Below are 21,746 nucleotides of genomic sequence, written 5' to 3'. Positions count from 1 at the left end.
TCATCCTGCGGGCCGCAGATGGCCCGCGGGCCGCGAGTTTGAGACCCCTGTCTTAGATGGTCTGCAACAAGTGCTTCACTTAAAGAGGATGAAGGTAAAACTTTCCAGGTAACAGTGATTATGAAGAATTGAATTAAAGCTTATTTTTTTAAGAAAGTTGCGAGATCTTTTCCGCTCAGCTCTGTGAATCTGTTCTCTCTCCCTCATGCTTCCTACAGAACCACCTGAGCTCCATCAGTTTCTAGGCCACCAGGAGCGGGGTGGTGGATGGAGAGGCGGGGCACAGTGACATTGAAATCCTGAGAGGCTTTAGACAGACCTGCCTCAATTGTTTTTAATCCGAGTGCAAAAAGTTTATGATTCCAGCGATCCAAGATAATCAAACTGTTGATCAGTGAGTTAGCAACAACATGCTGTTGGATTATGAGTTGACAAAGATAAACTAATAAATCCCCTCGTTGTCACGGATCCTCTCGTTTTCAGAGGGCTGACCCATATTCACATGTGCGAGGAAGCACACAAAAACACCAGGAGCGATGCTGGCGTCCTAACTGGGACGCACTATACTGGGCTCCCGGAGGGCTCTCGGTTCAGGGTGCTCACAACACGATAGACCACGTCCAAAGATGCACACACATAAACCTCGACGCACACCCAACTTCTATTACAGCTCGCAAGCCGCACTGAGATGAGATGTTTATCAAAGCAGGACAGCAGCGCTGCAGCATCTAAATCAGTTTATAATGAAGAGTTTGAAAACAATAAATCATGCTCACTTTTCTAGGAAGGCCAGGAATGGACGTTTGGAGCACATTTCAATTTATTCGCCACTCATTAATGTTCCAGCAGAACGAGTTGGAATAAAATGCTCCTCAAAGCTTGGACAGACTCCTTTTTAGTGGAGAGTCCCAACAATGGAGCCATGTCTTCATTAATGTTCTGACCCAATCAGGGATGTGTTTAAAGTCCCTCTCCAACCCTAGTTTTTGCTTTTGTGAAATCATTCCCAGTAGTCTTTTAATTACAACTGTGGAGTTTTTAGCCAAAATCAGAAAGCCTTTGTTGTTTTTTAAAGACATATTTTATGCACAGTGGCAGTAGCTCATTAGATATGTAATTGTGGTTTGTGGGCGGGACTATTAGCTCGGAGCAAGCACGCCCCTTCCTCTCCTCGTTGCTGGGAGCTCTGTCTGCGCGCTCACGTACACGCTATGGCCTCAAGCTAGCACTAGCATTGGATCAATCCAGCCGTACAGTTTTGAGCTCAGACGAGGAAAAGGATTGCGGGCAAAGAGGCGGAGGAGCACGCACTCAGTCGTTCAGTCGTTAGCCGCAGGTTTTTCTAGCATCCAGTTTTCAGATCCAACACAATTAAAATTAGAAATACTCAGAAACACAGTTTTAATTGTGAATTATTTTATGCATGTCTTCTGTTATGAGAAAAATGCCACAAGTACATGTTAAAAACACAAAAAAGATGATTTTCATTGGAGTGGGTCTTTGAAAACGTGCGTTTAGCCAATGGTGTTCACACTGAACCGTTGCTACCTGATACTAGTGCGATACAAATCTGGTGAATCTTGCTGCAGGCTTTTTGGTTCACATCTTTATTCCATAATCTTAAAGACTTAGTGTCATATAATTCCAGCCAAGTAAAAAACAAAATGACTCATTTCTCCTCCGATCAATTTCCCATTGGTTAGCATTTGGGACGCCATCCTCATATCAATACCAAATCCGAGTCCCTGAGTGGTCAACTGGTTTAACAGGCACCTTTTGTATGTAGAGCATGAAAACTGTCATAATAACTTGTGTATCTACGTAGGAACACGAGTGTTTTGAGCCTGACACATCCCTTTACGCACGTTTGCATAGACTGTTTTGCTTTTTGTTGTCATTTTCATCCTTAATATGTTTTTATATTTGTTAGTGCGATTTGTACTTCGGGTAGATATATTGATTTCTGAAATTGCTGTTGTTTTCTGGAATTTTGGTTTGATTACCTTTTTCTCTTGATTTCCTTGTAAAATTACACTTAGTTTTTATGAAATAAAATTTGGGTTTCTGAAATTTTGTTGTGATAAAAATATTTTTCTGCATTTAGTGATTTGTTGATGTAATTTGTCCTTGAGGGCCACCGTATTTATCTACTCTAAAACACACCCTTTGACTGGTACCATGATGATAGTTTGTTTTTTATCTTCTCTTTTGTCAGGTTTCAAGCTTACATTTCAAGGCTATGTTTTATTTTAATTCAATATTTAATCTTCAATATTTATCTTTTTGTTAATAAACATCTGCATGAAAAAGGTCGAGATACCAAAAAGAAACAATTAAAACCTTCACGCCATCAATCAGTCGTGCTGGCGTGGCGTGTGTGGGTGCGGATGACACGCTGACATTTGCTGATTCAATTGTGGCAGCAGGAGAAGTGTGGAGGTTCTTATAAGTCAGCTGAGAGAAACAAAAAAACGTTCATATCCACGTTGGATAAGGAGTCAAAAACCTTGAATGAATTCCTGGAGGATAAATGCGTATCATTACAACGAAGATCTCAAATTTACAGATTTGATTATTGCTTCTACAGTTGATAATAAAACTCCATGATTGTGTTAACTTCATTTTAAAGTGTGCTGCAATATTAAAAAATTAGTAAATGAGAGATACTTACAGCTATAAGATGACCAATAAACTAAAAACAAATGTCATTAAGCCCAGGCACATGTACAATTAGGCAAATACGGAACAAAAATGTCTGGTTACTTGTTTGGCTAAAGGAGAACATGATGTGGTTTAAGTTTTCTTGATTTTTGCAGTTTTACAGATGAAAAAGAATTCTCTAAACACAAAGTTTACTCTCAGACTCTCTTTAGGTATTTGGATTTTCTGTTGTCTTGCCTAAAACTCACACTTTGGTGAGTGCACTTTGGTTCTTGTTTTAATAAGGACTAAATTTTGAATTTACTTTATTGGATAAGTATATTCCTCAAGGTGAAGTTAAAGGCTCTTTTCATGTTTTGTGCTTTTTTTTATTTGTTGGTACCTTCACAAAGCCTGAGGTCCACTAGAAATGAACTTTTGAGTGTTTATTATCTTAATTTTTTATTTGTTTCTATGATTATTATCAATTTTAGCAGATTGCATTGGAGTGGTCAATAGTTCTGGTTCTGGAAGCTGTTGTCCAGATTTGAACGGATGAAACAGCCTCCACATGGTCCTCTTTATGATGCTTTCTCTGAGAGTTTTTTTCTTGCTAAACCTCGTTTTACCCAGATTTAAAGACTAATGGGGATTTGTTGGGATATAAAGATAAATTGTTTGACGAATCAGGATGATTTCAAGTCTCTGTAACGTAACCTGCTAAAGGTTTTTTTTTTTTCATTAAATGTGCTCTATATAAATAATAAATAAAATACTTTCACAAATTAATAAATGCAAAAACATGTCAAAGATTAAAAACAATTAAAAAGAACAAAAATAATGAAAAAAACAGCATAACATTTTCAAAATCAAAACAAAGCAAAAAAGAAAAGTGAAATAAAAATAAAAATGAAACAATGCTAACCTGGAAAAAGCAGGCATTATGGGACATCGCTGATTGGATGATGATGATGTTTGTCCATAATTTTAACAGAAAATTATGTTTTTAATTTTAATTCATTTTTTCAAAAAGTGTTTTGATTTCTGGATTTTTTTCTGTAATTCTTATTATTTGTTTTGCTTTTTCCATTGTTTTTGCATTGAGTGATATGCTGGTGTGATTTGCACTTCAGGGCCACCGTACTTAAGCATGACAGTCCACCACATGAACCCGTCGGTCTCCACACACTGACGGGAACATCTCACTCCCTCACCGTCTCCAAAGAGCTGCAGGATGGCCAGGTCCACGTGTCTCTTCCAGAGCGACTCCTTCTGGATGGCGATGCCGTATCCCGTAGTGGCGAAGATGTAGCCGCTGCCAATGGTCACCAGCTTGCAGCCCTCGTCTCTGCCAGCCATGTAGTTCAGCACGGCTGCATCGTAAATGAATGCATCTAATTTGCTACAGAATAAGGGTGAGAGGGAGGAGGAGGAGGAGGAGAGAGACATAGATAGGTTCCAATTAATTAGCTTTCAGAAGTCAAACATCATGGCCACAACATTCCAATTAACCTGCTAAATAGCACTAAGCCGCTGATAAGAGTAATAGACTTCCACTTGGTTTGGCAGAAGCTGGAGCTGGCACACAGACTGGTGGAAAGAAACACCTGATAAAAACTGAAGAGGAGGAGTGAAAGTACTATTAGGGTTAATCAGCTGCAATATGTTTGTAAGGATTAATGCTCAAACGAGGGCATTCACCAACTGCTTTTGCTTCCTCATTTTCTGTACAATTTAGTTTTATACTGCAAAAACTAAATGACTAAAGCGTGCACTCGATATGCTCCACGCTAGCCTCAGTTCTTCTGCTTTTGTTCTGGCGGCGTCTATGATGCGGTTTCTTTACCTCCTCATTTTAAACGTCATTATCTGCTAATGAACATGTCATTGTAGCTAGAAATTTATCCCCCTTTTGTTCTATTATAGAGTTTAATTGTTTTTGTTTGTCTTTTTACTCTCATCTTTGATGAAAGCTTTTCTTTTTTATCCAAATATAGAATAAATTAAAAAACAAAGTTTATGTTAGTTATGTGATTGGTTCCAGCAACCACATGAACCCAAAAGGGATTCAGTAGGCCACATGTGTCAAAGTCAAGGCCCGGGGGCCGGATCCGGCCCTCCGGGTAATTCTATCCGGCCCTCCAAATCATTTTATTTTATTGTTATTAATGGCCCGATGTTATCTTGCTCTCAATTCTAATTTAAATAATTTTGACATATTTTTTAGTAAAATATTGAAAGTTATTTAAGGTTTAAGTTGATTTATTCTGGAATAATATTCCTGCATTTTTATCATTCAGAATTATGTTAAAACATTTTAAAAAATTTGCATTCTTTTAGCTTTTTGGACTATTTTGGCATTTACTAAGATTTTTTAGGATTTTCTGGAGTTTGGCTGATATTTCAGCTACATGCTAGCTGTTTTGGCTAATTTATGCTTTTATAAAAAGCTTTTAAGGTTATTTTGGAGTTAGGCTGATATTTACACCAGGGATAGGCAACCCCAGGCCTCGAGGGCAACCTTCCTGCATGTTTTCCAACATACCCTGCTCTGTTCTTGTTGGCTGAACACACCTGAACCAGGTAACTGTCATGACTGATTACCTGGTTCCCGAATAACATTTGACTACACTCTACTATATTTATAAAGATCATGAATCAGCGATCTTGGACGTCACAAATATTCATATTTTAATTTTCGGGAGCAGATCACAAGTATTCGAGTACTCGGATACTCGTTACAGCCCTACATATCAGTGTATAGATGACACATTATATTTGAACAACATGTAAGATCTCAGACCAGTGTGTCTGTTTTTGTACGAAAAAAAAGGAAAATTGTTGCTACTTTGAATATTTACTGTCTACATTTGGTTCAGAGTTATCATAGCTCATTGATAGGCCTCTACAATGGACCCGGGTCTGGAGCTAATTCATATCTGACACCAGTATTTAGTTTCACATGGTCTCTGGCTCTAAAGCCCAGATGCTGGAGCTGACCCAAACACTTTTTCTGGGCAAAGGATCACTGCAGGAGGGAGTTACCTGGCCAAAAGAAGCAGGTGCAAACAAACACTATATCTACTGTATATGGTGACTGAATGACTTAACTTTAAATCTATCACCTGGAACACAGAGTATTCAGACATGTAATAGTGTATTAGATTGCTGTAGTTGAGCGAACGCATGAGAGTTCTTAAAGCGCTGGAGCTGAATCAGTAAAGAACTTACACTAACAGCAGCACGGAGCTTTCTGTGGCTCCTCTGTGGTTGGGCAGGCTTAAAAACAAACCTTAACCCATACAAAGAAAGCTCCAAAACCAAAGGAAATGTTACTGAAAGGTCTTTACCCGGCCTTCAGACTTTGCAAGGCTTCATTCACATTCCTCTGATGAAACTTGGTCATGTAGGAATGCATTTCTGGATAGTTGTTCCTGATGTTTCTCTCCGTACTGCCGTTGGGGACTGTACCAAACCGAAATGGGGGTGAAAAGTCATTGGGACTCTGGAACTGCAGAGACAGAAAAAAAAAGGCTGGTAAACTTCAGAATGAAAAACGCATCGGCCAGATCTCCCCCTCCACCTTTACCTTTTTGTCGGACAGACCCGTGACCTGGTCCACATACTCCTCTTGGATCATGAAGGCAGCCAGGTTGGCAGTGTAGGAGGCCAGGAAGATCACAGCGAAGAAGGCCCACACCGACACCATGATTTTACTGGTGGTGCCTTTGGGGTTTTGAACCGGCACGGAGTTGTTGAAGACGAGACCCCACAGCAGCCAGATCGCTTTACCGATGGTGAAAGATGGACCGTGAGGCTCTGAAAGGAAGCATGGCAGACATTTGGAGGAGCAGTCCCTTTGTTGTGTGGGCATGTGAGACGGTGAGAAGTGAGCGTGTGCGAGCATGTGGGCGTGTTTTGTTTTGGACATCCACAAACAGACTTTCTCATGCCAAATGCTGCTTTGTGAAGTTTGCCAGAAAGTTGCTTAAATGAATCAAAACGGTGCTACTCAGCCATTGATACTTCATCACATCCAATCTTCTGACTGCAAACGTCAACCTGTACTTTTTATGTTACTAAACTCCCACTATATCAGGGAAAATAGGAAACATGGATGAGAACAGCGCTTCAGGGAGGAGCGCGTCTTCTCTGCAAGATGATGGAGGATGAGAAGAATGAAAAAAGATGGCTATTGTCTATATATAGACACGTCAGTGATGGAGTTGTGGGAGACATTGATTTTCTTTCTTTTCTATGCGTTTGCCTCATCTTTTCCACCGGAAGGGTCGAAGAGAAAAGCGGTCCTTTGCTGTCAGAGCTCACACGTGATTTTGGTAGAAATGGAAATGAGGGAAAATGACTTTAAAGAAAGCGAGGTTGGAGGTTTGCTGGAGCGAAAATTCAGAGAAAAAAGACGAGAGCGCAGAACAAAGACTCCACTGTATGTGCAAATGGCCCGTGGTGTGTGTTAGTTCTTGTGCGGTTGACTCCCTGTGCATCACAGAGCATTGTTGTTTTGTTTTTTTCCACAGAGAAAGCATCATCCACAGAAGTGGCTGTGCTTGCTCTTGATTGCACGGAACAAATGACGGGTTGGAGCATTACTCATCAGAAGCTCTCTTGTCTGAAGAAGCAAATTACCGTACCTGTGGTAATCCAGAGTGCATTTGGAACCACAATTCATAGACTTTAAAATAATGTTCTTTTCTTTTTGTTGGGATTGGTGAATGAGAAACCTTAATCTTAATCTCTATGTAGTGGTTAGTGCGATCGCGAGAAGGCCCTGGTTCAAATCTGGCGGCATGTGTGGGTTTTTGGGGGGTAGTCCAGCTTCCTCCTACAGTCCAAAAACATTCTTTATAGGTTAATCTAAATTGCTCCTGGTTATGCATGTGAGTGTTTGGCTCTGCAGCAGCCAGTCCAGCAACTCCAGCAAACCTGTGACCCCAAAAGGGATTCAATGGGTTCTAAAAATGGATGTATGGAAAAGCTTAAAAAACTTCAAAGTTCCTGAATAGGATCCTTTTGGGTCGTCACATGACATGCTAAGCTACGTTCACATCACCCTCCCCAACAAGCGATCAAGTGACCACTTTCAATGAAAAGTCTGTGTAAACGCCCATAAATGCGCATTTCGAGCTTCCGGGTATTAACTTTCAACCGTCCCTTCTCAAGTTACTACGATTATGTTCAGGCTCTACATATAATTTGAATGTGCAATAAAAATCTAACCAGGTTGTACTTTGACCAATCAGGGACTCATATTTGGTAGCGACATATGGACAGCATCCCAAGTGCTAACGGTTGGAAAATTGATCATGCAGGAAAAATGTATCATTGGACTCGGCTGGAATTACATGATGCCAAGTGTTCCATATCGGAATAGAGCTGTGAAAGAAAAAGCAATATTGACAAGATTTGCACCGCTTTGACGTTTGCCTCTTCCAACTGTATCTTGCAGTTTGAGGACCCCAGCAAAGTATACCATAGCAATCGTAGCCTTATATCGTTTAAAAATGTCTGTCAAGCTACTTTTTAACTATATTTTATACTTGGAAAATCATTGAATTTATTGAATGTGCTAGTTTGTTAATCATTCAAGTTCTAATGGGAAATAATGACGAAATTCTGTCTTTTATTTTGGTTCTACTAAAGAATGCAAAAGAGACCAAAATACTTGAATGTTGGAACAAAACAGGTCACTATGGAGTGGCTTCAATAAAAAAATAAATAAATAAATATTTCCAAAAGTACTATTTTCTGCCCTTCCCTTCCTTTTTCTGTATCTTTTCTCATTCTTCTTAATATTCTTTTTGATCTTTTTTAGTCTGTTTTTCTTTTTCCTGTTTTGTCTTCCTGCATTTTTGGAAGTTTGGCAACCAGCTGCCTTTTCTTTTTATTCATTTAAATCTCTTCAGAGATTTTCTCTCTGCTTGCTGATTTGCTATTGACAGAATAGTCGATTCCTGCAGACAGACGGGGAGGACAAAACCCTTTCACACAAGCAGTTCTTTTTTTTTTTTTTACAATTTTAGTGATTAGGAGTTTATCATTATTATATTTATGACAAATTTAAAAATAATGGGTGTGAAAATTGTTGTAGAATTTTTTTAAGGGTTTTGAGGGCACCAGGCAATTGCCTATTTGCCTTAATAGTAAGTCCACCTCTGGTAGTAGCAGGTAGTGACAGTCCAGCATGAACACCATAGGCTAAACGTGCATTTAAGAATGCATGTCACATGACCAGTGTGGGCACTAGACTGACATTTTAGAGGCGTTCATAAGAACTCAGCAGATCTGGGATGGTTTTTTTTTTTCTCTCGTTTTGCATAAAACCCGTTTCTTTCCTATCTGGCATGAATGGTGAATTCAGTGACCTAGTATCGAGTGTATTTTGGGCAGACTCAGTGAGAGGAAGGCAACATCATGACTTAGACAAAAGGGGAAAAAGCGCCTGTTTTTAGTCACATCTGAAACAAATCAACCTCCCCAGCAGGTTCCACGTCTGCCTTCGTGTCCCGAGTTTGGAGCTCTCACCTTTGCCGTCAGCCAGACAGCGGTTGTAGCCCACGGGGCTGAAGTACTCGAATATAAACACGGCCATGGCTGACACCAGCAGCAGCATCACAAACATCATCACCCACACGTCAGCGCTGAACGGCTCTGTGGAGTGGGGAGAGAGGGGGTAAGGCAGGAGAGGGAGACAGATGGGGGGGGCATAATGGTTAAGTTAGAGGGGGGAAAAAGGGAGGAAGAGTTTTACGTGAGCGCAGGCGGCAGAGAGAAAGACAAAATGAAGCAAGAGAAGGTAAGAGATGCAAATGTGGAGCACCGGATTGAAAAGAGGAATGGAGTAGGAGTAGGAGATGGAAGAGGGCAGAAACACAAAGAGTGAAAGGAGAGAAAATGAGCAGTTTGCCACATTATCTGACATTTTATAGCGAGTCCTTGAAGTGCTAAAGAACTGCAAGTTTTTCCCACTTGATGAGTCCACTTTGGAGTCAAAATCTAATGGAAGAAAACTGGGAGGAATTGCTAAAAACCCACTGAAAATATCATTTCCTCACTATAACCCCTAAAAGACTATTTAGTAAAGGACTATCTAGAGTTGTTCATGCAATTCAGACACTATGCTTTTAACGCCAAATATGTCACCCATTTGCTAATGTAAAAACCTCATAAATATAAACGTTTTATGAAGACCAGTTATGAATTCACTGTGTTCTGATGATGTAAACTTAGATGATTATTAAAAAAAACATTTAAATATTTGTTTTTTGAATGACAAATTGTTCAAACGGACTTTATTTGCCCATTTAGTGAGCACTGATGCCCACTAGTTTTTTGGCAGAGAAATTCAGAGGACTGGAGTTTGGAATTGTAGACCCGGACAGACTGACAAATCAGCAAATCCCCTGCATGGTGAAGGAATTCGAACACAACCCTAGTTACCATTTTATGATCTATATCTGCTTCAGCATTCAGGCAGGAAACTCCATTATGTTCAACAGGTAAAAGTTTCAAAAATTTGTTTTGGTTTTGACCCTAAACATGGAGTTTTGTGGAGTCTGCCCCTGAATTTGAGGTCTGAAAATAATCCAAACCAATAATTTAGATACAGTTAGTCCTCTTTAAGTGAGTCATAATTAGAAAATAAAAAATAAACATACATAAAAGGTTTTTTTTTTGAAAGGCACTGAATAAGATTAATTGTGGTCTAAAGTTTTTTTGTTTAACATTGGAGTCAATGGAGTATTGCTCTATTTTTAAAACCACCTCTAGTGGTCATTTGAGGAACTGCAACATTTGACATTTCTAGGTTTTCAATCAAGAGGACCTGGTGACAGACAAGATGGTGGGTGAAAATCATTAGCTGGAAACGGAAATCATCAAAAATCAATTGTCAGAGGCGTAACAAAGGCTTTATTAAAGGTTATTAACAAAAGTGTTCAGATTTGTAAAACTTTAAGACTTTTACTTTGGAGCATAGCTGCAGACCAGTGTGACCACAGTTAGCTTAAACCCTTAACGCGATCAATCTGAATCTGTCACGGAGAAAAGCAGCTTTGCACTGATATAAAATTACTTTATATTAGTAGTTTGTTGCATATTGATGAAAATCCACTTTAAATTTTTGCTTACAGAGCTACAACGATTGTCTCTGCAGATCAGCTAATTCACATGGATGGTGTAAGGAGTTACAGTATGTCAAAAAGCATTGTAGTTTTTAACAGAAACCCTTCACGGGGTAAAGGTTCAAAGCTTGAAACGCAAAAAAAAAAGAATTTTTTCAAGGTATTTTTTTGTTAGCTCAAAGATCCAATCCAATGAAAACTGGAAAAGTTTCTAGCTGTGACATACAGTACAAGCTACGTGAGGGGCTGTAAGCTAGCAGGAGAACGTGTTAACAGAAAGCTATCAGCAACTTGTAGGGGAAGGTGGGAGGGGTTGCTCCACACCAATGGTCCCGCCTACAACTCAGACTGCCGGCGCTCTGCAGAAACTATGTCCCAGAAAACGACACATTTTTAGATTTTGGCTAAAAGCGGTAAACTGGTAATCATAATTAAAAGACCACTGTTAACGATTTGAAAAAAGTAAAAAAAAAATCATCCGAATAGGACTTTAAAGGGTACATTTTTGAATATTATCTGTACTGCTTTTAAATTCTTATTTATTTAGTCTCCAAAGACAATTTAAGTCACAGGTGTCAAAGTCAAGTCCAGGGGGCCAGATCCGGCCCTCCAGATCATTTTATTTTATTGTTATTAATGGCCCAAAGTTATCTTGCGCTAATTTCTAACTTATATAATTTTGACAAAATATATTTTTATGGAGAGGAAAATTTTATTAAATATTATATATATTATTATTTAAAGATTCTGGAATATTATTATTATTCATAATTATGCTAAAATGTTACAGTTGTAATGTTTTAAAAATTGGCATTATTCCAGCTTTTTGGACTATTTTGATATTTACTGAGATTTGTATGCGTTTTTTGGGGTGTTTATCTAATTTTTCAGCAACATGCTAGCTGTTTTGGTTAATTTTAGTTTTTTTCGTTTTTTTAGGTTGTTTTGGAGTTAGGCTAATATTTAAACGCTGGCTGTTTTGGCTAATTTAGACTTTTTTTCTGTTGTTTAAGATATTTTAAAGCTACATGCTAGCTGTTTTGCCTATCACAAGTTTTTCTTTCTAAGTTTTTTAGGCTAATTTGACTTTTAGCTAAAATTTTAGCTGACTTTCAGCTTCAGCGGTTTTACCTATCAATTTCAGCATCTTCAGCAGCCAAATTCAGCTTACAGCATTCACACTAGTATTATCACAGGTAATGCTATATATCTAGTTCATAATTATGTTAAAAAGTTACAGTTTTAAAGTTTTAAAAATTTAGTTTTAGAGTGTTTAATAAATGTTTATCCTGTTTGGCCCACGACCTAAGGTGTGTTTTGGACTTTAGCTCCTTGAGCGATAGAGTTTGACACCCCTGGTTTAAATAAAGTTGATATGGTTTCTCCTAATGGCCATCAAAGGTACTGCTCCTACTTGGCTTCATGTTTTAGATCAGGGTAAGGAACCCTGGTCCTCGAGAGCCACCTGGACATACCTGAACCAGGTAACCAGTCATGAGTAGAGACTCGTGACAATTACCTGGTTCAGGTATGTCCAGCCAATAGGGTATATTGGAAAACATGCAGGAAGGTGGCTCTCGAGGACCAGGGTTCCCTACCCCTGTCTTAGACCCAGAGGCCACATGAATACTGTACCATCTTTTGACACATCTTTTTCACTTTTGCCTCAAGTAGCTGCAGATTTCTCACCTAAGAAGGCTGATGGTGAAACGGTGCCGTTACTCCGGGAAACCATGACGCTGATCCCCGTCTCGATGAAAGGGACGGAGAAGTCGATGACTTCAGAGCGTTCCTCGTTGATGGTTAAGGACCCAACAGCCATGTGGGCATTCTTTAACACTACCTATGAGATAAAAAAAAGGCAGAAGCAGGAATAAAGTGCAGTTATCCGTTTCTGACATCTGTCATCCATCCGGAAGGAATGCAACAGCATTTAACAGCGCATCTATCAAACGCTGGTGTTCAGAGCATGCAGGAGATACAGACACTCCATCTGTTAGTTGTCAAAACGTATTTTAGGAAATGAGCTAAAGTGACAGGAAGTAGATTTATAAGAAAAAAAGGAAAGCAAGGCCAAAAAAAGCTGCAAAAGACTGAAGGCCAGCACACTTTCCACACACAGCTTGCCGAGTGGACACTCGTGATGCTCGCCAGGGGACAGAAAGAGGGAGAAAGACGAAGGGAGCGAGGAGAAAAGTGGGTTACCGCAGTGGGCCACGGCTCCCTGAAATAGCCGGCCCATTGCCTTTCCCTACCTGCCCCCCTCCCTCCCTTCCTTCCGTAACCCTGCACAGGTTGTAAATTTAGCCCCAAATGTTGCAGCTTTAAAGCACCGGGGGAAGGCGGTTTGAGGCTGTCTGTCAGTTTGTAAGGTGTGTGTCTGACTGAGTCAAAGCTCCGTCTGAGGGCTGCACTTTGAGACAGGAGTGAGTCATGGAGGGGGGGGCAACACCAGCAAGAGAACCTTTTGTTTCCCACCTCAACCGGGATAATAACCACCAGGTTTTGTGCATTATCTGCAATTTTTTTCAAGTATCTAGATGTTTGCCAGTGTTTCTAACTTTCCGGTCATTTTTATTCCGCCAGCGCGCATGTTGTCTGTGTGTGCATGAATGTGCCTCTCTCCTGGGGAGGAGAACAAGTGCATCCAGCAGCGCGTTCACTTCCCCTCTCTCCATTCGCTCTCTGCATCTCCCTCCTACGACTTGTTCTCTCTGTGTTATGAAAGTGACCCATGTGGGTGTTATTGAGAATGATTGAGCGCGGGATCGGCGCTGGCTTGTGTGCGTCTTGGCTGGTGCGTTTGTGCGACTCTGATTTTGTGTAATCAAGTGTGTTGCCTCTGATGTTTTTTAGATTAGGAATGCGAGGGGCAGCGTTAAGTCTGTGAAAATCTGACTGAAAGGAGAATTTTCTTCCTTTCTTTCTGATCTTTTGTCTTTTCAAACTGTGACAAATTGCGTAAAAAGCTTTCAGGGAGCTCGTTTGTGGTAGAACAGCGGTAGAGTTTGAAATAGGTTTTTGGGTTTCTGCCAGCAGGAGAGGCACAGGTCATCTTTGCGAGGTGCAGCACACGTCAGAATTTAATGAAAATATGGATAAAAAGGGTTTTAATTGCAAGCTTTTGGATTTTTGCCCACCTTCGCTCTGTTTGTAATTACTGCTGCATGAATGTGTCTTGTCTGGACAGGAATGCCGCTTCCTCTTTCTAATGACTGCTCATGTGGAGGTGAGGCCGACGGGGCGCATTGCCCTGCTTTTAGTCAGGGTGAAAGTTTATATCTGATGACCGCGTTTACAGCTCTAAAGACGCTGGCAGGGTGACTGTCGCACCTTTACGTAAGCAGTGAGTCAGATGAATGTAAACGGCTTCTCTCTGCTCACAGCGATGATATCCTCACACAAAGAGGCGCTCGCCGTGTTTGCAGTCTGGGACCTTTTGCGGCAGGATCGATTTTTGCTCCCTCATTAACAAGGAGACAAAATTAGCGAGCAGAGGAGCAGCTGGCTGTCAGAGGCTGAAGCACAAAGTCCAGCACAGCCAAAGTTGGTTTTGAAACGTTTTAAAGGGAATTGTTGCAACGGAGTGAGTTATGCACACCCAGGGGGGAGCTGCTTCACCCGTCTGACAGAACTGTTCAGGTGTTTGGACCCAAGCCTGACCCAAAAGCCCATAATTCAGAGGATAAGGACGCTCTGTAAAGAAGGTGGCTTTGTGTACAGGTAGTGCTGAGGGCTTTAACGTTAAAGCCCACCAGGTAATCATATCCGGCCCTCCAGATCATTTTATTTCATTGTCATTATTGGTTCGATGTTATCTTGCGCTCATTTCTAACTTGTATAGTTTTGACAAAACATATTTTTAAGGAGAATATTAAAAGTTATTTAAGTTGATTTATTCTGGAATAATATTTCTGCCTTTTTGTTACTCAAACTTAGGTTAAAATTTAAGTTTTTAAAGTTTAAAAATTGTTCAATAAATGTTTTCCCTGTTCAGCCTGTAACCTAAGGTGTGTGTCTCGGTAGCTTTGGTTTTAATTTTTCTTTTACTTATTTTGTTAAAAATTGTCTTAGTTTTGATTTATTTTTTACACCTTTTTAAACATAATTTATGGACAAGTTTAGTTTCTGAAAGGTCTGTTTCTGGTTTCATGTGCTTCCTCTACGAAAACCTCACTTCTCAGAACCTCTTTTTCCAGAAAAACTCATCGAAAAGTATTGATTACTTGCAGTTAAAAGAAGTCCTGTCATTGATAACAGCTGCTGATATAAGCCCAGACTAACTATAACATTCAATAATTTATTTGATTGTCCTTCTGTCAAACAGAAGTAAGCTTGTTTAACCCTTTAACAATTGAGCAAACCTGTCTAAAGCAACCTATCAACATCTTTACACTTCACTAGTCTTACAGGAGTAAAATATAATGAATGAACATGGAAGACAAATAGACTTGAGCCCTGCCATGGATACATGGAGACCAAACATCAGCTGAGTAGGCTCTAGTGACCTTGTGACCCCAAATGGGACCAAACTCGATTTCTTTAATTATCCAGTTACAACACTTAAGGAAATTCAGTTGATTTTAACATTTGATAAATAGAGAAAATCGCATATTCAGCATTCTTTTCTCTCAGTTTTTGTAGATTTGGTCTCCAGACATGTGAATTTAATCAGAAAATACATGTTTTTACATTTTTGTTAATGTCCAAAGATCAAGTATGTGAGTGTATATTTATGCTTTATATATGTTTTCTCAAATATATGTTTTAAAAATGTTCAAAAAAGTAATTTTAGGCTTTTATCTTCATGTTTTTTCAGAATTTTTTTTTTCTCTTTTAACTGTTCCAAAAAATGATCTAAACCGTGAACCTAAAACCGTGACATTAACCAAACCGTGAGTTTTGTGATCTGTTACACCCCTACTTTGTCTATTGAAAAAATGTGAAAATAGTAAATAGGCTGTTTTTTTTTTCACTCTTTAACACTTATGTCAATATTTTAAAATAACATTGTTGTGAACAAAAACTTACCAAATCCCCCAAAGTATCATAATTGATACTCTATATACAAAAAAAAAAAATAAAAAATCAAAGCGTTTTCAAAAACATCTTAATCCCCACAAATTTTCTGTGGATGTAGTGGTCTTTACAGGTTTAAGAGCAGAATTTGTGAATGTATTTAACTTTTATTGTGGTAAAATTCTCATACTATCCTATAAAATATTGACTCCTCCCACTCCTCTAAAAGACACAAACATGAGTTAAAAAATAACTTTCAGTGTCTTTTGGATAACGAGGTGAGATTTAGGTACATTTGCTGGCTTCACTAACAGATTTCAGAAGCGTCGTTCATAAAATTTACATTTGCATGACTTTCAGAGACGCAAACAGGCATTTATTTGCTGACCTGTGAAAGCTGGCAGATTTGCACGGACTGACTGTTGTCAGTGCAAGGCCAGCGTCGCCACATGGACAGTCAACACAGATGACAGGCTGCATCAGTGCAAACAGGCAAACACAAAGGAACACCAAGCGCTCACCTCTCCCACCATGCCGTTCCAGGTTCCGTTGACTTTCTTGCCGTGTTTCCCGTTGGTGACCAGGTAAAGGTCGTATGTAAATTTGACAGACTTGGCGATTTTTTTCAGGATGTCAATGCAGAAGCCCTTACAGCAGCGCTTGATGTAGATCCCAGACTCTTTGGTCTGATTACTGTATAAAAAGACAAATGTTGGTGCTCGGTTTCTCGTAGAAAGAGATTAAATGTCATTTCGGTGTGACTCTTACACTTTTTTGATCTGCTTCCGGCAGGGTACGGTGTTCCTCATGCAGGTGCCGCTAAGCGGGTCCACGTCTTCCACGATGACGAACGGCGCCTCCTCCAATGTCACAATGGACAGGTGGTCATCCTCTCTGTTCGCCGGCCCCCCGTACAGCTCATAGCGAGGCCACACATGGTACTTCATAGACAAGGAGCCGTTCTCCCATTTACCCACCTGCCGAGGTGCACAGAAACGCGTTCAGAGGGCTTCGGAAAAGCACGCTAGGCATACAAATCTACTCCTAAAGTGGTATTTCTGAGGAGGACATTGTTTTTAGCTGCCATGTATATCAAGCTGCCTTCTTTTATTTGACATCAACATCAGGAACATCCTGTTTCAGAGTGATGCATGGAAAATAGTCCAAGTCTTTAAGATTAGATGACTGTAATTCTTCATTATCAGGCTGTTCCAAAACTTCTCTGAAAGGTTTCGATCTGATCCAAAGTGCTGCAGGCACTTTAGATATTTATCCAATGCTACACTCTATTTACTGATTGTTAAAAGTAAAGTGGACTTTGATTTAAAGTAAAAAAAAAAAAAGCGTCAATGTTTCTCACTCTTTTTCTTCTTTTAAACAGAGCACTTCTTTCTGAAATCGCAGGAATATTTGTTTTTAATATTTTTATCTGTCTTCTCTTTAGTTAAGGATGCAGACTTCATCTCTATCTTCATATCTGGTTTCTCCACGCCTTTAGTTACACTGCTGCAGCAGACCTGTCCGTTGGAGTTCTCATAGGGATGTAATGACGCTCCTCTTTTTTGCTCCAGCAGTTCTTCATTTCTCTGTTTTCATAACAAACACCCCAGTGTTTCTGTTTTTGTGTTTGTGCTTCCTTGTCCTCTCTGACCTCGACCAGTCACGACAGATGGTCGTCCTCACCAAGTCTGTTTCTGCTGGAGGTTCCTTCCTGCTGGAGGGAGTTTTCCTCCAAATGCAAGCTCAGTACCAGAGATGAAAAATGATTTGAGGCGATCCTTTAACCTCAGCATTCCAGTGTTTTATTTCAGCGTTTGTTTCAGCGTTCTAGCATTTTTTCAGCATTTATTTCAGCTTTTGTTTTAGCATTCTAGCGTTTTTTCCAGCATTTGTTTCAGCATTCTATTGTTTTTGTCTGCGTTTGATTAATCGTTCTACAATTTTTTAAGCGTTTGTTTAAGCTTTTGTTTCAGCGTTGTAGTGGTTTTTCAGCCTTCTTTTCAGCATTCTAGCATTTTTTTCAGTGTTTGCTTCAGCTTTTGTTTCAGCATTCTATTTTTTTCAGCGTTTGTTTCAGCATTCTAGCTTCATCTGATTTCCCAAAGTTATAATACCAAAATACGTAACCAAAAGTTATTACAAAGTGAACAAATAAATTCAGTGTAATAACTTTATTCCAGTTTTTTACAATTGTTTGCAATATTTAGGCAGGATGGGCTCGACAAACACATGACCCCGAAAGCGATACAACGGTTTAAGAAAATTGATGGATTTGAAATACTGCATGCATTTATCCATCCATCCATCTTCCTGACCGCTTTGTCCCTTTCGGGGTCGCGGGGTACCGGAGCCTATCCCGGCTGCTGATGGGCGAAGGCGGGGTACACCCTGGACACGTTGCCAGTCCGTCGCAGGGCCTCAATCCCACACCCATTCACTCTCACATTCACACCTAGGGGCAATTTAGAGTCACCAATTAACCTATGAAGCATGTTTTTGGACGGTGGGAGGAAGCCGGAGTCCCCGGTGAAAACCCACGCATGCACGGGGAGAACATGCAAACTCCACACAGAAAGGTCCCAGCCGGGAGTCGAACCGGGGCCTTCTCGCTGTGAGGCAAGAGCGCTAACCACTGCGCCACCGTACAGCCCTTGCATGCATTTATCTTTATTTAAATACATTTCAACATGTTTTTAGTAGATCTCAAAATGAAAAACCTTTTAGATGCGATTCTTTCTCCAACAGAAAACACAATGTTTTGAAGTTTCATGAATTTACTGTAGTTTTTCTGCATTTTCTTTTTTGGTATGTCATCTATTTTATGTTTATGGTAAAGCAGAAGAAAAAAAGAACATTGGATTATGAGGTAAGCAGAGGCCTGGAACCCTGAATGAAGAATGAGAGCAAGGTTAAGCTGAAGGACGGGACTGAACCTGAGGAAAGAGCAGAATTCAGATCATGAGGCGAGGTGAGAGGTGCAGGGAGAGAAAAGGAGACACAGAGTCAATGGAAATTAGGAATAAAAAGTGCAGAGACAGAGAAGGAGAACCTGAGGATAAAGAACAAGCGAGTCCGATTTGAGAGAAGGAGTAAATGTAAATGTAAAGTGCTGGTACTTCCATTGACAAGCGTCCAGCTGTGTGGCTGAAGGGCCCTTTAACCTCTGAGGCTTCACTCAGCTGAACAACTGTCACCCACTCCTGATGCCACTCTAAGAGGGCTGCAGCTGCGACACCTTCCACTAAAGTCTGTGGAGACCCACAAAAGACAGAACTGGATCTCCAGATAACTTTGGAACACATAGATGCAGGTATGGAGAGTCTGCACGCTCATTAAATATGTAACTGTGCTCCGACACCTTCCACCCTGAGGAGCACAAACTTGCAGCTTGGACTAAACACGCTGAGGCTCCCCGGAGCAAGACGCAGCCTTTCACTACCCGACAGAGGAAAGGTGAGAGGCAGTAAAAAGTGACATGCAGAGAGCGTCGAAGAAGGTGCAAAACAGGGTTAAAAATCCTCCTGCGGGGCAGCCGACAGGACTGGACACCACCAGAGTCTTCACAGCACTTCAAAGGTGCAGAGAGTGGAAGGATGATTGGAGGAGCTGGAACTCATTAGGATCCAAGGGAAGAGGTGCAGCTGGGAGGCGAGCGGAGAATTAAACATGGGGGAGAGAGGGCTGGAAGAAAAGAGGGGAGCGAATCACCTTGTCTTCAGATCAGAGGACAGAATATAGATTAGAGAGGCAGAGATGGGAGAATATACAGAGAAGAAGAGTCCGTCTGCACGACAGAGATACAGAAAAGAGTAATGTATAGTGGGGTAAGGGTCACGTTAGGTCACGTGAAGTATTTTAGAGTGACTCTAAATAAATACTATTATTCACCAGTGCTGCCACAAACGATTATTTTAAAAGTCGACTAATCGCCTATTATTTTTTCTGATTAGTCGACTAATCGGGTCATGTGCAAAGAGGATGTAAAACACACATCTTAACCATCATTAGCTTTAAATTAACTAGATATATAGTATTACCTGCAATAATGCTAGTATGAATGCTGTAAGCTAAATTTAGCTGCTGAAGATGTTAGTGATAGTAGCTGAAGATGCTGAAATTGATAGTTGAAGATGCTGAAATTGATAGCTAAAAACACTGAAGTTGATAGTTAAAAATGCTGAATCTGGTAGTCAGCTAAAATATTAGTTAAATGATAAATAACCTAAAAAACTGAAAAAAGCCCAAGTTAGCCAAAACAGCTAGCATGTACTGTAGCTAAAATATTAGCTTAACTCCAAATTAGCCAAAAAACTGAAAAAAATCCCAAATTAGCCAAAATAGCTAGCATGTAGCTGATATATTAGCCAAAATCCAAAAAAGCCTGACAAAAAAAATCCAAATTAGCCAAAATAGCTAGAATGTAGCTGAAATATTAGCTAAACTCCAAAATAGCCTAAAAAACAAAAAAGGCCTAAGTTAGCCAAAACAGCTAGCATGTAGCTGAAATATTAGCTAAAACCCAAATTATCCTAAAGAACAAAAAGAAAAAAAATCTTAAACTAGCCAAAACAGCTAGCATGTAGCTAAAATATTAGGTAAACTCTAAAATAGCATTAAAACAAAACAAAAAAAGCCTAAATTAGCTAAAAATAGCTTGCATGTAGCTGAAATATTAGCTAAACTAAAAAAAAAAACCTTAATAAATGAAAAAATAGTACAAAAAGCTAGGAGAATACCATTATAAGGTTCAACTTTACTACACTCATATAAAGCAACGACTAATCGACTATTAAATTAGTCGTCGACTATTTTCATAGTTGATTAGTCGTCTAATCGTGGCAGCCCTATCGTTCACCTCACCATCTTTGCTTGTTAAAAGCTACACTCTTGCAGCACGGCTGTCCATACGATGTTAAACACACATAGAAAGCATGCATCCTTCCGCAGCTCTCAGTTTCACGGATCTCTCACTGCTTGTTCTTAAAGCTGTGTGGGGGCTGAAGCCGATCCCTGTGTGTTGACAGATTGCCAGTCAATCTCTGGGCTTACTTGTACAGGCAGGCAGTAATTTTCACTCCTACAGGCAGTTTGAAGTCAGCAATTAAGCGTACCTGCAGGTCTTAGTGGAGGAAAATGGAGTCTGCAGAGGCAATTTACATTTTGTGACAAAGCCAACAGATTAAATGGAGAAGACGGGAGCCGCTCTCCAGTTTGTACATACAGTTCCCAACAGTAAGACCAGAAAAAACACATTCATAATCTGACATTTAATTTTCCTAGCATTCTAATTAAGACAATCAAAGGAAATCTTATAGGATTTTAGTTTTATGGCAGTACTTGGGATACCTTTTGAGTGTACAAACAGAATAGGATCGGATATTTGCTATAATTAATTCAGAATCTTATTATTTCCATATTTAGCTCTAAAATGAAACATTTTAGTGTTATTTGTTTTTGAAAATGCACTGTAAAAAAAGAAATCAGAAAAGAGTGGAAAACAAGGACTTGAGAATGCAGAGAGCTTCGCTTTGTGGCTAACTAGACATGATGACAGACAGGAACAACTCTATAAAAAAATATTTATGTTTTAGTTGTACTAAAATGTAATTTTATTGTTTAATAAGTCAAAAGACCAAACTGAAAATGCTAAAGAATGTTCTGTAGGATGGGGACAAGATTTAAAATTTTGGCTTATATTGTGGGGTTTTTAAAAAAATAAAACTTTATATAGAAAATGGAAAAAAATAAAAGTCACATTTTATCATAAAACTTGGAGCTTTGTCATCAAAAGAGCAAAATACACTCAAAAGAAAAACATTTAATCAGTGAACGGCTCAAACCTTTGTGGTTTCACAGTGAAACTATAAATATTTACAATATTTTTAAGCATCACAAAGAAAATATGTTGTCATACTTAAAAAAAATCTATCATCTCAATCTCCCAAAATG

General features: G+C 39.6%; 1 protein-coding gene across 4 annotated transcripts in view; it reads right to left on the bottom strand.

Moving 5' to 3' along the window:
• The window catches only part of LOC112146837 (glutamate receptor ionotropic, NMDA 2B), a 154,276-nt gene that overhangs the window by 19,817 nt on the left and 112,713 nt on the right, over positions 1 to 21,746 (bottom strand). For all 4 annotated transcript variants that reach the window (XR_002919323.2, XM_024272860.2, XM_024272858.2 and 1 more), the window contains 7 exons: positions 16,566 to 16,774; positions 16,319 to 16,490; positions 12,468 to 12,621; positions 9,181 to 9,306; positions 6,230 to 6,459; positions 5,991 to 6,151; positions 3,855 to 4,042 (listed from right to left, as the gene is read on the bottom strand). Coding sequence is in view for 3 of the 4 variants with exons in the window: in XM_024272860.2 (XP_024128628.1) it covers positions 3,855 to 4,042; positions 5,991 to 6,151; positions 6,230 to 6,459; positions 9,181 to 9,306; positions 12,468 to 12,621; positions 16,319 to 16,490; positions 16,566 to 16,774 (1,240 nt within the window). In the remaining variant the exon portion in view is untranslated. The remainder of the gene's footprint in view (positions 1 to 3,854; positions 4,043 to 5,990; positions 6,152 to 6,229; positions 6,460 to 9,180; positions 9,307 to 12,467; positions 12,622 to 16,318; positions 16,491 to 16,565; positions 16,775 to 21,746) is intronic.

The sequence above is a fragment of the Oryzias melastigma genome, linkage group LG8 (assembly GCF_002922805.2).
Source record: "Oryzias melastigma strain HK-1 linkage group LG8, ASM292280v2, whole genome shotgun sequence".
NCBI lineage: Eukaryota > Metazoa > Chordata > Actinopteri > Beloniformes > Adrianichthyidae > Oryzias > Oryzias melastigma.
This window is presented reverse-complemented; position numbering and strand designations above follow the sequence as displayed.